Raw genomic sequence first — 15,883 nt, forward strand, 5'->3', positions numbered from 1 at the left:
ATTTATTTATTTATTTTTAAAAATGATACAGAAATTTCATTAAATAGATGAAAAGAGAGTAGTGCTCAAAAGTACCGATGATTACAACAAAATATTAACAACGTAAAGACCTTTCTGCAAATAGAGAACCAAACTGAACCAAATAAGGAAACCAAGACAGAACAGACTTGTTAAATCGTAATATCCCATAATCAAAACACAGGATAAATTTTGATCAAAAGATTCATCTAATTGCTTTGATAATGATCACCCATAAGAACCAATGCATAGTGCATAACAAATTGCGTAGATGCCTCTCACATTTATAAGTGGAAATTCATCCCAAAGCAAAACTGCGAAGTACCTGACCTCAGTGGGTACAAAATATGCAGGGGCAATACCAGAAGGGAAGGATTGCCAACACATGATCAAGTCCGAGATTAATGAATACTGAATTTCATTTTTATCTTTGAAAAGCATGATTAAGGTGAATAAAGATTAAGAACACTAAATTTCTGTAACACAAATGACCAGATTTTTCTTTATAATGGTGTCATCTTGAGTACACACTAATTATAATTGTAAGTAATTAAAGAAAAAATAGCAAATTGTTCACATGTCATCAAGTCTTTCTTTAAGGTAAAATTGAATACTAGAGAGGATGTAGGATGACACCAAATGCATTATAAAGTGTGCAAGCCATGAATTGATACACCTTCGCATTATAATCAATGGTGGAATGAAGAACTAGTTTGACTAATGCCTTCACTTCCGACATTTTAGCTTTAACTCCTAAATGCTGCTCCAAGAAGTAGAAATTTAGATTAGAAGTTTTACCTTTACTGAACCTGTGTTAGATACACCAGAGTCCGTAATAATAACAAGACATTTTATGTCATGCTCGTTAGCATATTCATATTGCTCCGTGAAGCTGGGATCAGGTGTAGGGACAAGCTGAGCCTGATCAAACAAAAAGGCACTTCTCAATATGAACAATTAAATAGACAGTAGATTATCCGATATACTAATACCAACCTTAATCTTCTCCTCCCATAGCTCCACAACAAGTTCCATGCGTTCCAACAATAGTCCACCCCCTCCTCGTGAACAAATCAGGACACTAGTGCTCCCCTCATTTCTGAAAAGTTCACAACGGAACAAAATGATGATATAGTTGATGTGTTATGGCGAGAGTTTTTTGTATGTTCTGTTATTGTAGTTTCTTACTTAATCCCAACTCATTGTCTGTTTTGTAAGGGTTAGCACACGTCTTTAGTTTGTTTAGAACCAGTCCAGCAGGTTGTAGGTTGGTTATCGAGTACACCTATATATTCTCAGCTATTCTGTTTTGTATGTATTAATTGACATTTTGAAAAAAATTCTTCTTTGCTTTACACTAATTGGTCAAATGGCTGCAAGGTTTCTTCGACTTGAAGCAAAGCCAACCACAGCACCTGATCTTACTCAAAACAAAGAAGCAGAGACACCAGCCACTCTCTGTGAAATCCATGATTAGAAGCTTGCTGTCAGTAAAGACTTGGGAAAGATTAAAAAGAATGATAAAGGACCGATTTTTACCTGATCAATATGAACAGATGGTATAATACAGTTTGTTGCATCGAAACATGATTTTTTATTGTATTAAGGCCCTATGGAGATCAACACAGTTTCCTTGAGTGGTATTCTTATCACGCGGGTTGAAATTTTGGACCTTGGATTTCTTAAAGGTTAGTACACTTTTTCAGTCAATTAATTCTAAGTATTGTGGAGGCTTTTGGATCTTTCATGAATATTTGTTGGGTGTCTACTGTATTTGAAGCTTCTGAGCAAAGATTTCTTTGGCTGGAATTCACCCCATCGAGAATAGGTGAATTTAAAAATCTACTGTTGATCAAAGCTCAAGAGTGGCTTTAAAAATCTACTTGATGATTTTGACCGTAGTAGAAGACTAAATGCAGGTATCCAGGAGAATTTTATTTGCTTGATTCAAAAGAAAGAAGATGTGGTTCTCGTAAAAGATTTCATACCTATCAATCTTACCACCCTAACCTATAAGGTAGTGGCCAAAGTTGTAGCCAAATGGTTGAAATAGATTATGGACACAATTATTAGCCTTTTTCATTGGGGGAAGACAGATTTTAGATCCAGTGTTAATTGCAAATGAGGTAGTAGAAGAGTATCGTGCCAAAAAGAAAGGGTGGGTTTTGAAACTTGACCTTGAAAAAGCTTTCAACCGAGTGAATTGGGGATTCTTAGAAAAGGTAGTGTACAGCAAAAAGTTTGATTCCAAATGGTCTTCTTGGATATTGGGTTGCTTGAAAACCCCCAGATTCTCCATATTCATCAATGGTAAGCCTCGAGGCCTATCTTGGCATCTGGAGGAATCAAACAAAGAGACCCACTGTCCCCATTTTTATTTTTTCTTGTTAGCGAGGTTCTGGGAGCTCTTATAAACAAGCTATTTGAAAATGGGCACTACGAACGCTTTGTGATTGTAAAGGAGAAGATTCATATCCCTACTCTTCAATTTGCTGATGATACTTTTCAATTTTGTAAGTGTGATAAGGAAATGCTTATAAAGCCAAAAAAGGCAATAATGTTGTTTAAATAGTATCAACAGTTGAAAAATTAATTGGGAAAAATCTGCACTTGTGGAGTTTCTTTCGTAAAGAAAAAGTTAGTAGATGATTTCCAAATCAAAGTGTTAGAAATAATGGGCTTGGGTCTTGTTGAAAGCCCGAGGGTAGTTGAGATTTACTTTGCCCTATTTTTTTTTATTATTTTAATTAGGTTCGTTGATGCAAAGCAAGGAGTTAGCAATTGAGATTTACTTAGTTTTCACTAAAATACTCTAAAGGTGGCCTCTTGACTAAGGAGAGCTCCTACTCCTAAACCCGAGACATCTACAATGACTTCAAACTGTTTATCAAAGTTAGTTAATTTTAGAACGGGGGGCTAGCCAATGCCTTTACAATTGCAAGTTGTCTTCTTCGATTTGTCCCCATTGAAAACTATCTTTCTTTAAACAATTTGCCAAGGGGGCTGCAGTAGTGCTGAAATTCCTTATAAACCTTCTATAAAAGGAAGCTAAGCCTAAAAAGCATTGAATATCTTTTGGAACTTTTGGTTGAGGCCAAGAACTAATAGAATCAATCTTCTTAGAGTGACAGCAACACCGTTGCAACTTATGATAAAGCCAAGAAAATGAATGCTATAACACAAAAATTCACATTTTTTAAGGTTAATTTACCGCTCATTTTCCTGTAAGACAGTGAAAAGTAAATGGAGGTGTTTGAGATGATCTTCTTTAGAGGAGCTATAGATAAGTATGTCATCCTTCTTGATGGGTCTTGAAGGTGTGGATGAGCTTCCTTGAAATTTCTAAAAGAGTCCATGGGATTAGTTTTTTGTTGTTGTTTATCCCAATTATTCTTTCTTTGATAAGTCTTGGTTTTCTTGATCTCATCACTCTCTTCAATCTTGGATGCCAAAGAAATAGCATCAGAAAGAAAAGTAAGTTGATGTAAATTGATAATATCTTTAATTTCATGCAACCCGTGAACAAATCTAGAAATTTGTTGGTGTTCGGTTTTAGGGAGATTGTTGCGAGCACTAAGTCGATAGAACTCTTATGTGTAGTCCACGATATTTCAAGAGCCTTGGTGACATTGTTGATATTGATTGTAGAGTACTTGTTGGTAGTTGATTGGTAGAAATCATTTTTTCATTAGCCTTAGCATCTTTGGTCAGCCTCTAATAGTTGCCTGTTATTTTGAAGTTGATCCCACCAAGCACTAGGGTCAAGTTGGAGCTTGAAGGCCACCAACTGGACTTTCTTGTGTTATGGGGTATTGGCATAGTAAAGAAAAATTTCTACATTCTTGACTAAATCAAGAAATTTTTCAACGTCCATTCGGCCATTGAAAGTAGGAAGATCCACCTACATTCTTATTTCTTGATCTTCTTGAAAATATGGTCGAAAACTGAGTCTTCCTTGTGGTTCTTGATGAATATTCAACAAGTTGTCTTCATCGGAAGAGTCGGAATCATCCGAAAGTAGCCTGGTAAGTTGTTTCCATAGAGTTTATTGTTGTGGATGTGAACAGCTTGGTTTCTTGGACATTCTTCATTTGCTGCAGCATGGTTTCTTGGAGGTTAAATTGCTTCTTCTAAAGGTTGTACATGAATTCGAGTGAAGAGGTTAGTAAAATCTACTATTGATTGTTGCTTATCCGATTGTCCTTTTTGGATTTCTTCAATGGCTTGTTCCACCAACTGCAAGCATCGGTTTACGAAGGCTTCCATGTCCATGGTTGGGAATGGTGAAGATTCAAGTTTCTTTGGAAGGAAGTGAACTAGGATCGAGCTCTCTGATACCAATTGATGCAAAGCAAGGGAGATTTTATGATAATACCTCAAGATGTGATTATTAATGAATATGGGAGCCTTTTATAGACCAAAAGTTTAACAAAAATTAGTTAAAAGTTAGTTATTTTTTAACTAACTCAAGATACAAGAATAATAAACCTAAACTTAAATCAAGAAACTTAAAAAATAGCTAAAGAATCATCAAGAACTTAAAGAAACATCAAGATTCTGAGATGCTCTTACATCATTCGTGTTGCCTATAAATATTTTCCCTTGGTACGTTTATTATTATTAGAAAATAATAAGAAACATCTATACCGTGGTTTTTCTTCCTATATTAGGGTTTCCACGTAGACCTTGTGTTTTTTCTTCGACTCTAATTTTTAATATCATATCAGTGTCCCTAGACAACTTGACACTTGATGGAACTCTAATGGGAGAAACAACCACCGGGATCAGAGTCGCCATCGCCGCCGCCGTCGATGCTCAGATCAGCAGCAGCATGGAGGTTCTGTTTTGCCATTTACAGAATCTGCCAGCCAACCCTTCCCTTCAGCCGCAACACTTCGACGAACTTCCTCCCTCAGCCATAGCTTTATGGCCAACCTCCCTCCTCAGCCGCACGGGATGCACGGTGTCTACAACACTACTCGATAGCAGCCCAATTGCAATTGGATATTGGGCTTCCTACATGTGCCACCATTGCTTTTACACACACCACAACTCCATTACCTCCGGCTGCAGACCAATGTCTGGCCGCCACACATTGTTTTCGCTGCTCACATTCATTCAACTTTTGAGGGTGGTGAGTCTTCGGCACAATTAAATCCTCACGTACAAGCTTTAGCTCTGGGAATAGCCCAAAAACAATTGGACATGCTTCGACAACAGATTGCGGCGATTGAAGTGACATTATGAGCCACTTCTACCAACCCTAGTCCTAGCCTTCATACAGTCTCATCAATGTATTCTGAAAATCCAGTAACATCGTTTCCCTCTTTATCCTCTTTCTATATGGCTAATACAGTGGCACAATCAGCATAACATTTTTCAAGAAAAAAGCTAAATGACCAAAACTATTTTTTGTGGTCCCAATCTATCAAAATGATTCTTGAAGGACGCCACAAGTTTGACTTCATGACAAGTGAGATACCTCGTCCTCCAACAAGAAACCCTCCAAAATGGTACTGGAAAGGGGAGAATTCTCTTATTCGGTCCTCATTGATTAACAATATGGAACCAAAATTGACAAATCCTTACTATATGTTACAATTGCTAAAGGATATTAGGGACACGACTCAAAAGTTGTATTCCAAGCATCAGAACACCTCACAATTATACATTCTGCAAAAATAGGTACAAGAATGCAAATAGGGGACAATGCATGTGATATCCTTTTTTAACACTCTTCTATCTTACAAGAAATGGACCTATGTAGAGAAATTGTTTGGAATTGTCCTAGCGAGGGGATACAATACTCCAAGGTCAAGAAGGTTGACAAGATTTGTGTTTTTCTTGCTGGTCTCTAGCCTAAGTTCGATATTGTCTGTAGATATATACTAGACCAGAGACCTATACCCTCCTTAATGGAGGTTTGTTCTGAGCTTCGCCTTGAGGAGGATCCTACCAATGCTATAAGTAGTCTCACAACCCCCACCATTGATTATGCCACCTTCAGTGCAAAATCCCTTAGTGATGACAGTGAAAGGCACAATGGGAAACCGATCCCTATCTGTGAGCATTGCAAAAAACAGTGGCATACCAATGAGCATTGTTGGAAGTTTCATGGTCATCCCCCGAAGGAAAGAGACGTTCTTCCATTGACAAACAGAACTCGGGACGGGCTTATGTGAGTGAGTTTGCCCGTCCTTCTCAGCCACTTGGGGATCCCAGCCCGACTACACTAGGAATTATTGCCCAAACAAGTATATATCAGACCTTTAGTCTTATTAGTGTTGATGGATTTCCTAGACTCAAAATTAAATCACATTTGCCCAGACAAGTGTGTTTCCTCTTCTCTTAGTTTTCCCTTTTCTTCTCCCATCTTCTCTACTACGAGCACCATCTCTAAGGATATTTTTTTCCTTAATTTCTTCTCTTTTTCTTGTGGATCTTCTTTGTTTGTTAGCTTTTTGGTAGATATTGTTGTTTTCTTTAAGCTTATATTATTCATTAAATTCTTTTTATTTCTTTATCTCTTTTCTTGTTTAGTTCACCAAAAGCATTGAACCGACAAAGTCAACCAACTGCTCGTGGTCAATGTCGGTTGGTCCCACAAATGTCATCAAAACCGATTATGGCCCCGATGAAAACCGATACATCGATGGTCGGTGCCGTTTTGTTTACCCAAAATCGACATTGACTAATGATCACCCCTAAACCTAGGAAGGAAATAGAGGAAGCACATGACCTTGATAGAAAAGAAAGCCTACTAACTATTTTCAGTTAGTTGGTGTAAGACCTGCGTTTTGATAAAAGGATTTTTCAAAAAGGCATTTTGAAGTTTTAGGCATTTTGAAGGATAAAATGCGTTGAAGCTAGGCGATGTGATAAGAAAGTACACGTTCAAACTCAGTGAAGCAAGGAAGAAGGCATTTTGGTGTTGCATCGCAAGCGAAAAGAGTTATGAAAATTCAGGAAAATTTCCTAATATTGATTATATTAAACTGCCAATTCACCCAAAAGCTTAAGCTAATAGTTGAAGACAAATTTAATTATATATCACCAACACTCCCCCTCACTTGTGGGCTTGAAATATTTGAAAGGCCCAACAAATGAAAGTCAATATCTCACTTGTGGGCTGAAATATTTTAAAAGGCCCAACAAGTGGAAATTAACTTAAATTGGGGAGGAAACGACAATGCAGGGACTTGACGAGAAAAAGAAGTTCCGGAGTTAGGCACTCAGAAAAAGGAAAACTTAGTTTGTGAGTGATTTTCTATAAGAAAGAATAGTGTTCTAAAGCATTCTTTATGAGTTTTGTATTGTTGTATCACATGTTTAATTTTTTTAATGTTCATGAGAAAGCACGAATGTTTTCTAAGTTAAGGTTTCACGTTTGATGATTGTATGAACTCTATGTATGCGATTAAACCATTACCTTTATTCCTATCATAAGCTAGCTATTATGTGCAAATAATGAGTCAAGACAACCATGGGGTGAAAGGACCACATGACGGTAAGAAGTTGGCCAATGCGTTGGAAGGAGTGTATTGAGTTAACAGCCTGAATAACAGGAAATGAATCGAGAAATTCTCCCACGAATGCAGATGATACAAGAATCACAATAGTCTATGCGTGGGAATAGTTCATGTTCTTGGCGAAAGGAATAAGTAGAAGCTAATGTGAGTGTTTATGTTTTAAAATAGGCGTTGTGAGCCTATTTATGGAAAATGAATTGATTTGATTGCATTGTATGCTCCAAAAGGATTTCTAGAACCTCACTCACTAAGTATTTGACTTGCATTTTAAGTTCCCTTCCCAAGTATCAAGACATTGAGACCAAGTTAAGGGTAAGGCAAGCTAGGCGTTTAAGTGTGAGTCAAAAGAAGTTGTACTAGGTGTTGGAAGCCTTTTTCTTATAGTTATTTGTATTCAAGAAGCATGTATTATGTATTGGAACACAATTTGTTAAGTAATAAAGAGAAGTTGTTTTGTTATCATGCGTTGTGTTTTCTTCTCGCTTAGTAGTTCTAAGAGTTCAAATTCAACCTAAGCGTCAAGTCAAAGGTTTAAGGTTTAAGACCGAGCATTCTAGCGTTTTACCCAGAAGTGCCAAGACTGCTCAAGTCGCGTTTGCCTGCCGCAACGCTAGGGTTAGGACGCGTGGCGGGACGGGGCATGACAGTTGGCCATTTTGGTAGAGATAAAACATTGGGTTTGGTTTCACAAAGATATTTTTAGCCCAATTAAGGAAAGATGTTAGAAAATTTGTCAAATGGATGCTTCATTTCTCGAACAGGCAAATAAACTTCCCCGAATGCCAGTTTATATAGTCCATTACCTGCTCCAACGACTACTTGAGAAGACATCCATGAATTTTGTCCTTGGATTACATTGCACTCAAAAGAATTATTCTTTAGTCATGGTAGTGGTCAATCGTTTTTTTTTTAAGAAGGCTTATTTTCTTGTAGAAAAACTCATGATGTAAAAGACTATGCAAAGCAACAAAACGAAATGTAAAGATTATAAACTGCACCGGATGGGTTTCAAATCTAGAGCAGATTGCTGAATTATAGTCTCTAATGCAATGCTGGTCCCAACGCCGCCAGGAGGGCTACTTTTCTAGCATTGAAAAGGAGCAACATATCTTAAATTTGAACAATAAAGATTACATATAGCCGAAATAAAAAGTCACAAGAAAGCAAGTTTCAAATCTTCTGAACAAAAATATGAGAGGTCAAAACATAAGTGCATCAAATGACAATGAAATCTAAAATTAGAAACAAAGCGTTTTGAGAGTTCATGATCAAAACCTATAACCAATGGATCCAAAAATTCTCTCTGTAAATTACAGGTCACTCTTTTAGGTGTTTCTTTTTGGCACCTCAATTCTTTTCTTCTTGTACTTTTCATTTATTCTTGACCTAAACTCCGAACCTCAAGACCTCATCAGGAATAAAACTCTAATTGACCTAATAAGACCTAGCATTTAGATCCTGTGGAGTGAATAAAGGTTTGGACAAAAAGTACCCTGTATCTTTCCATTTAGTAGAGTCATATGCATAACATGTGTGCAAGGGTGTCCTAAAATAAAGAAAATAAGAATGAAGGATTACTTAAAATATATACCAATATACATGCTATAACAGTTGCCGATGAACTAGCAAAGTAACAAACATCCAGGTCCAGGATAAACATATTGTCCTTACAAGAGGCCCAAGGGAACAAATATTCCAAATTAGTTCAAAGTTAGGATACATCCCAAGTCCTTCTACCAAGGTTTAGAAGCTAGGTAAACGCAAACCTATGACTAGGACAGCCCTTCTAATGACACCCAAGCAAAGCAGTTTAAGTTTATAAAATGTATTTTAATTTCGTAGGAAGTATTTCTGGCTCAGATTAAGGAGAAATAGCCAGGGTTAGATTGTCAAGCTCATTAACTATTAGGTTCTTTTTCCTAGAATCTAAATCATATTATCGCTAGAAAATTATCTTTTATCAGTTTTAAATGATCCTCTTTTCTGCAGCATTCTTCTGTGCCAATATTAACTTTGCTGCATGGATGGAGCATATCAACATAATAGAGAAAGATAAATGAAGATAACTCACATATGAACGGCTCCACATTTGTTGAAGCAAGTAGTCATAGCGGCCACCAATAGCAAGCAATGCACCTTCGGGATGTGATCCAGGATTATTTTCTTTTGTTAAGTATACCTAGTGTAGTTACAACTTAGTTAATGAGACTAAGTCGAGCAAAATACTGCTTGATGTATTACACACTTGGAGAACATAAAATCTAGATTATTTCGATGTATTTCAGAATCATGCCCAATTAACACAAAATAGGCCACTAGAAAGGCAGGCCTGCAAGTGGCAACTAATACTTCAGTGCCAAAAGTGCGTGGATGAGAAGGGAGCTGAAGCTAATAGGTGGGAAGGTTTTCAAAAATAAAATAATAAAGAGAATTAAAATAAAATAAACAATATATGATTTCATCGGGAGACAAGTTCAGTAATCGGCTTTTTGTGCAAATCTTCACAAATTAAGGCCAGCGCCATTAGAAACCATCTAAGTAGTTTTTTTCATAACCTTCTCATTAGGCATACAACCAACATTTATGGGTTTTCCAAATAAAAAAATAAATACAGCAAAGGTCATCCATTGCATTTTCCATACTTGGGAAGGAGGGAAGGAAAACCTGGTACCTGGAAAAATATGTCTCGATGATAACCCTCAGTTGGTGACATTAAGGCATCTATGTAAACATTTGTTTCAAGCCTCCACACTCTCAAGTAGTTGAAAAGGTTTAACAATTCATCAAGTGCTTTACGCATTGGTTTATCTGCAATATATCCATAACAAGGTTCGAAACAATTCGTATCTTATTCCTAATCTTGAACTGTAAGGACATATAACCAACTAGTTGCAACAATACCCGTTGGAAGTGCTCCCCTCAATCTAGGAAGTGCCTGATCCACTGCACCGCAGAACCTAAAAACTACAGTCTGCAATCTATTTACAACAGCTTGTGCTAATTTGAGTTCCTGTAGCAAAATTTCTCCCTCAGAAATAATAGAGATACAAGTTCATGTTAAATGTTCATGAACATGATGGAATGCTGTTTAAATACTAAGTTTGCTCCAATACTTTCAGCTTCTTTTGATCCTTGTTCTTTCAAAATGTCAATTTGTCCCTATACCTTTTAAAACTAACCATTTTGGTCCCTTTCATTTTTTTTCCCCCACTTTTAAGGGGCAAAAAGAGTCACTTTCTAACATACCTAAACTAGAAAAACTTCTTTATTAATAACAACTCAAAGTACAAGAGAGTTATACAATGAGTGTAATAAAGAACCCTAGAGAGCAATAAGCGAGGGAGATCAGAAGGTGGTAATTTCAGGGGATCATTGCAACTCTCTTAGCATTTGGAAAGACTTCCTTCCTTCTTTGTACATTTCATCACCTCCATGTAACCCACTTTCTCTTGCAAATACTTACATATATATATCAAGGCTTATTATAGAATTCTTTAATTATCTCAAACCTAACCTGTAGTAGTTGGCGCCTTATCACAACCCACTTTGATTTCCTCTCAGAAGATTGAGGGCGTAAGGATACCATCATAGAAAGTAGCTGCATTTACAAGAGAGCTTCAGCACGGCCATAAGAAAAAAAAAACAATTAAACAATTATAATAAATAAAACCGTCAAATCGCCAATTGATCAAAAAACTTAAGTTGATGAATTATGGTAAATTTCATTATATCAAATAATAAGTGAGGAAGAAATGTCCAAGTGGAAATCAATATTAAATGGGGAGGAAATGAAACTACAAATGTTTGAACACAAAATCTCCTTCAGTTCTGCTTTGATACCATGTTAGTTAAATCACTGATTAACCAGAAAGCTTAAATTAATGGCTTCTGGTAAACTCAATTATACCAATACTGAAACAGAGAATTAATTTACCTCTGCCACTTTATGTCTATGTTCTGCCTTAACACCAACCCACGACCAAATAGCATTCAACAGATCTCCATGATTTAAGTGTATATCACAAGAATCTGAATTAAAATAATATGAAATAACGTCCACAGTCACCTGTAATATTAGCATATAATGTGAGAACTTTTTGCTAAAAAAAGCAAAATAATGAAAACTTTCTGCTTCTTTCTCTCGAAACTTCAAATATTCCGTAAGGTGATCAATATTTAGAATCTCAAACCAACTTATTCCACATATAATAATTACAAATTCTCATAGAACATTCAATAACCACTCATACACTCTGATTCATCTAAAGAAAACAAAAAACAAAAAACAAAAAAACATATCAAAACAGAAAATAAGAACCCAAAGCCAGAACTCTAACTTAAGAAAACGGAACTTTTCATTTCTAAAGTGAAAAGAGAATAATTCTCAAAGCACAAGGAAAAAAAAATAAATTACCAAAAGAACCAATACAAATACACATAAAAGAAAATGACTATATACGAGAAATGAAGTAACATTGACCAAAGTGAAGAAGAATTAGAGACAAGGGAAAAGATGCTACCCCTTTTTTTGCTCGTGACTGATGGACTTTCACACTTAAATCGTTCAATCTATTCTAAGAAGCTCGTAACAGCTCAGTAATTTTTGGAGAGAGATTGTGCAATAAATGCTGAAAATCCAAAAATTTCTGATCTTCCATGTACTAATAGATTGGCTTGTGCTTTACTAATTCCTCTTTGGAAGGGGCTCCTCTCATTCATGCATTTTGTTTTTCTTTTGAGTTTAATATATTTCTCTTGTTTTCCTTTCAAACAAAATTAAAATTTCGAGTCCGAGTTCATCAAATTTGTACCCTAGCATCTGATCTGGACTCTTGATATTTCAACCCCAGGATCCACGGCTTAGAACAAGATCAACCTACCATGGATGTGGAACCCACCTCCACCCCAAGCTGTGGATCAACACTTTCATGATGCATGGTTTAAATGCACCAAAGTCGTTTAGCCTCCACACCCAACCCCAATTTGTATTAATTGGTATACTTTTGTACCTCAGTTAGTTTATTTATTTTTCTATTTTACTTTTGTGCCTCTATTTGGAAGTTTGGTTCTTTGGACACTTGATTTTTCTGACGTCAATTGTTATTTTTCAAAAATTAGGCTACCTCCTTCATTTTCACAGTTAAGTAAACAGTCAGGCATATGGAATAGTTAGGCACCCCAGCTGCCACCAAATGAGTGTCCAAATGCATTAAACCAATGGAAAGTGTACCTTGATAACTTCTGCCTCAGTCAAAGCCGATGTACCCCCAATGATATCAAAATCACCCTGTTGGAGAAAACAAACAAAATGCATATGACCATAGCACTGAATTATAACATTTTAACCAAGAAAAGCATAGATATGGACATGAAAATGAGACAAGACCATGAAGTTACCCAACTTTCAAAAAGACTGGAATAGGAGCACCATAAAGACGTGAAATTATAGGATTTTACAGCAAAGTTGCAAAGAAACCAAAAATTCAACAGAGGTAACCCTAATTGATTGTCAACTCACTCAACACCTATATCTCCAACTAGTGCTACTTTAGTTTATAGTTCAACCTCCTCACTTTGAGTAACAGAACCAATTCATCTTACAGCATCACATTCGTTGGCCTCATTTCTAAATTTCCAAGTGCCTTAGTTTTCTTGTGGTTAAATGACACGTTTGGTCCTTGTTCGATTAAATTTCTCAAATTGATCCCTGAATTTTAGAAAGTGTCTAAATACCCCTGAATTTTCAATTTTCTCTATGATAAATCCATAAATTTTGAAAATGTCTATCAAATTCTCTAAACTTTTAATGTTATGTCTAATAAGTTCCTAACATATCAGAAATTAAAAAAAATAAAATAAAATAAAGCCCTTATAGATATGAGACTGAATTTTATGTATAATAAGATCCTAAATTTTCAACTGCCTTTTTTTATAAGGAAACAATACTTCATTGATATTAATGAAAAGAGAAAAAACTCAAATTACAATATCACATGAAGCAAAAATTAAACTGAAAAAAAAAACACAAGCCTAAATAAAAGGTACAAAGGGTGCTGATGATCTTATTATTTTTTAATAATTCATAAAGGTACAAAGGGGGAAAATTTATAGGCAACATGAGCCTAATTAAAAGAACAAAAAATTAGGGCAAAGTAAATCTTAACTACCCATGGGCTTTCATCAATACCTAAGCCCATTATTTCTAACAAGTTGTTATCAAGTTCATTTTACTTTTACAAATTGCTGAATGTCCGATTTTGTTTCCTTAGCTAAAGTCAATTCAACTCTACAATAGGTATTAACTGTTAATTGACCCCTAAGGATGATACACAGCCTCCACTAGTCATTTTGCTATATTATAACTTGAACATGTGCACTTGCACGTTTGAACACATCACCTTGGCTACACTACATCCATCTCCATGTAGCTCACTTAAAAGCATGTCGTGGCAAAAAAAACTTTTTTTTTTATTTAAGTTAGTATTTTATCTCCATGTGATAAATGATGGGCTACATAGAGATGGGCGTGACCCAAGTATTACTCTTTGTAAAATGAATGAGCTCTGTTGACCCAATAGTCAACTTTCTCCTTATTGGATAATTTGTTACCGGAAACATAATTCAACACTTGGCTAAAAGAATTTTTTTTTTCTCGAAGTAATAAGTAAGAAAAAAATAAAAAACCACAAGACATGTAAAAGAGTACCTGAAGGTATCGGTTTGGAGGTGAATGTCCAATTGCTCTTCTATAGACGTACGATATATCATATCGTTTAAATGAAGATTTCTGAATAGAAAATCAACAAATCAATTCATGTTCTACAAAAGTACAATTTAAAGTTTTACTAACATAGTGGATGCACAAAGAAAAAAAGAGAAATGACCTAAAAGAAATACAAATCCTATGGTTAGATTTTTCTTCTTCTTCTTCTTCTTCTTCTTCTTCTTCTTCTTCTTTTTTTTTTTTTTTTTTTTGTTGGTTTCCTCCATTTGGAAAGCTTTCTTCTAACAAATGTGATGATATGAATGAAGGAAGGTAATCCTATCGTTATTTGCTTAAAGAAGTATGATGCAATCTTCAGAGTAAACTTCTTTCTCGAAGAAAATCTCAAACTTCTCATTAAAATAGATAAAAAAAAAAAAAAAAACCAATGATGAAACTTGTTTCCTTTTAAAAAAAATTAAAACAAAAATATATGAACTTCAGTGAAAATAAGACGAGAAATCAAAATTACAAAGAAACTATAAAAGCATTCCAAGCTCACTATTTCTGTTAATCATAGGACTCTTAACACTCCTTTTCATTTATTCTTCAATTTGTCACATGTTTATCTTAACTACTATTTTAAAAGTTAAACAAACGTGATTGCTATGCACCAATTAATTTCTTAAATGCCAACTAAAAAAGGTCATAAGAATTGCAACAGGGAGAAACAAAAATTTTCATTTTTTTTTAAAGAAACAAAACTTTTCACCGATGAAATCGAAAGAGGATAATCCTCCAAAATACAAGATAAAAGTAAAAGTATTGAAAACAATACAACAATAACAGAACAATACAAATCAAAGTAAAGAAGAAAATATAAAAGCAGCCCAATTCAGAAAAGGGTTGCTTTCAAAAATAGAAAAATAAACCAACAATGTTACAAAACCCAGCAAAATTTCAAATTCTATCGATGATAGATTCTGACATTTTGCAACATTTCTAAATAGTTTCAATAGTTTTATCATTTGAAATAATTTCCATTCATACAAATATCTTGAATAGAAAAGTTCACGAAAAACTTAGAAAAGGAACACCAAGACAAAGCATTAAGTCTTAACATATTTGCTACTGGACTTCAAAAATTCGATACAAAAGTCATTTAATATCATATAACTCGGTAGGAATTTTATACATCTATGAAATTAGACATGGAACGCAATTTTTCCCCCTTTTAATAGGAACAAAGAACTTCTTGGCTTCTTTTTGGTTGTCTTTGTTTTTTTTTATTATTATTATTATTATTTTGGGGTTGTGTTGTCTTTGCTGTCTTTCCTTGTATCCTTGAGCATTATTCTATTTTCATTCTCCTAATGGAAAGTTCCATAGGCTTTTCTAAAAGTTAGAACAAAGCACTATACACTTAAAATAACAATAATGTGTTGGAAATTCTATATTAGTATATACTTATTGTTCAAATATTTATCCTTTATTGCTTTTATCTTTACTTATTTGTAAAAGGTCTTTCTACCATAACACTTCCAGCACTCCAAGAAGCAGCGTCTGATGGGATTTAAAGGAACTGTACATCGCGGTACCGATGGTCATACAATCCATGCAAACATTGATATCG

General features: G+C 35.1%; 1 protein-coding gene across 10 annotated transcripts in view; it reads right to left on the reverse strand.

The window, feature by feature from the left end:
- The window catches only part of LOC103488674 (eIF-2-alpha kinase GCN2), a 67,937-nt gene that overhangs the window by 650 nt on the left and 51,404 nt on the right, over window positions 1-15,883 (reverse strand). For 8 of the 10 annotated variants that reach the window (XM_008447517.3, XM_051082702.1, XM_008447516.3 and 5 more), the window contains 10 exons: window positions 14,254-14,334; window positions 12,778-12,834; window positions 11,482-11,613; window positions 11,062-11,145; window positions 10,449-10,557; window positions 10,219-10,355; window positions 9,619-9,726; window positions 8,546-8,631; window positions 1,015-1,117; window positions 817-939 (listed from right to left, as the gene is read on the reverse strand). In XM_008447517.3, the coding sequence (XP_008445739.2) occupies window positions 817-939; window positions 1,015-1,117; window positions 8,546-8,631; window positions 9,619-9,726; window positions 10,219-10,355; window positions 10,449-10,557; window positions 11,062-11,145; window positions 11,482-11,613; window positions 12,778-12,834; window positions 14,254-14,334 (1,020 nt within the window). Of the gene's footprint in view, window positions 1-816; window positions 940-1,014; window positions 1,118-1,206; window positions 1,477-8,545; window positions 8,632-9,618; window positions 9,727-10,218; window positions 10,356-10,448; window positions 10,558-11,061; window positions 11,146-11,481; window positions 11,614-12,777; window positions 12,835-14,253; window positions 14,335-15,883 lie in introns of those variants that run through there. The other 2 variants (XR_001762530.2, XR_007819700.1) reach the window with 2 other exon arrangements.

This window comes from Cucumis melo, chromosome 3 (genome assembly GCF_025177605.1).
Source record: "Cucumis melo cultivar AY chromosome 3, USDA_Cmelo_AY_1.0, whole genome shotgun sequence".
NCBI lineage: Eukaryota > Viridiplantae > Streptophyta > Magnoliopsida > Cucurbitales > Cucurbitaceae > Cucumis > Cucumis melo.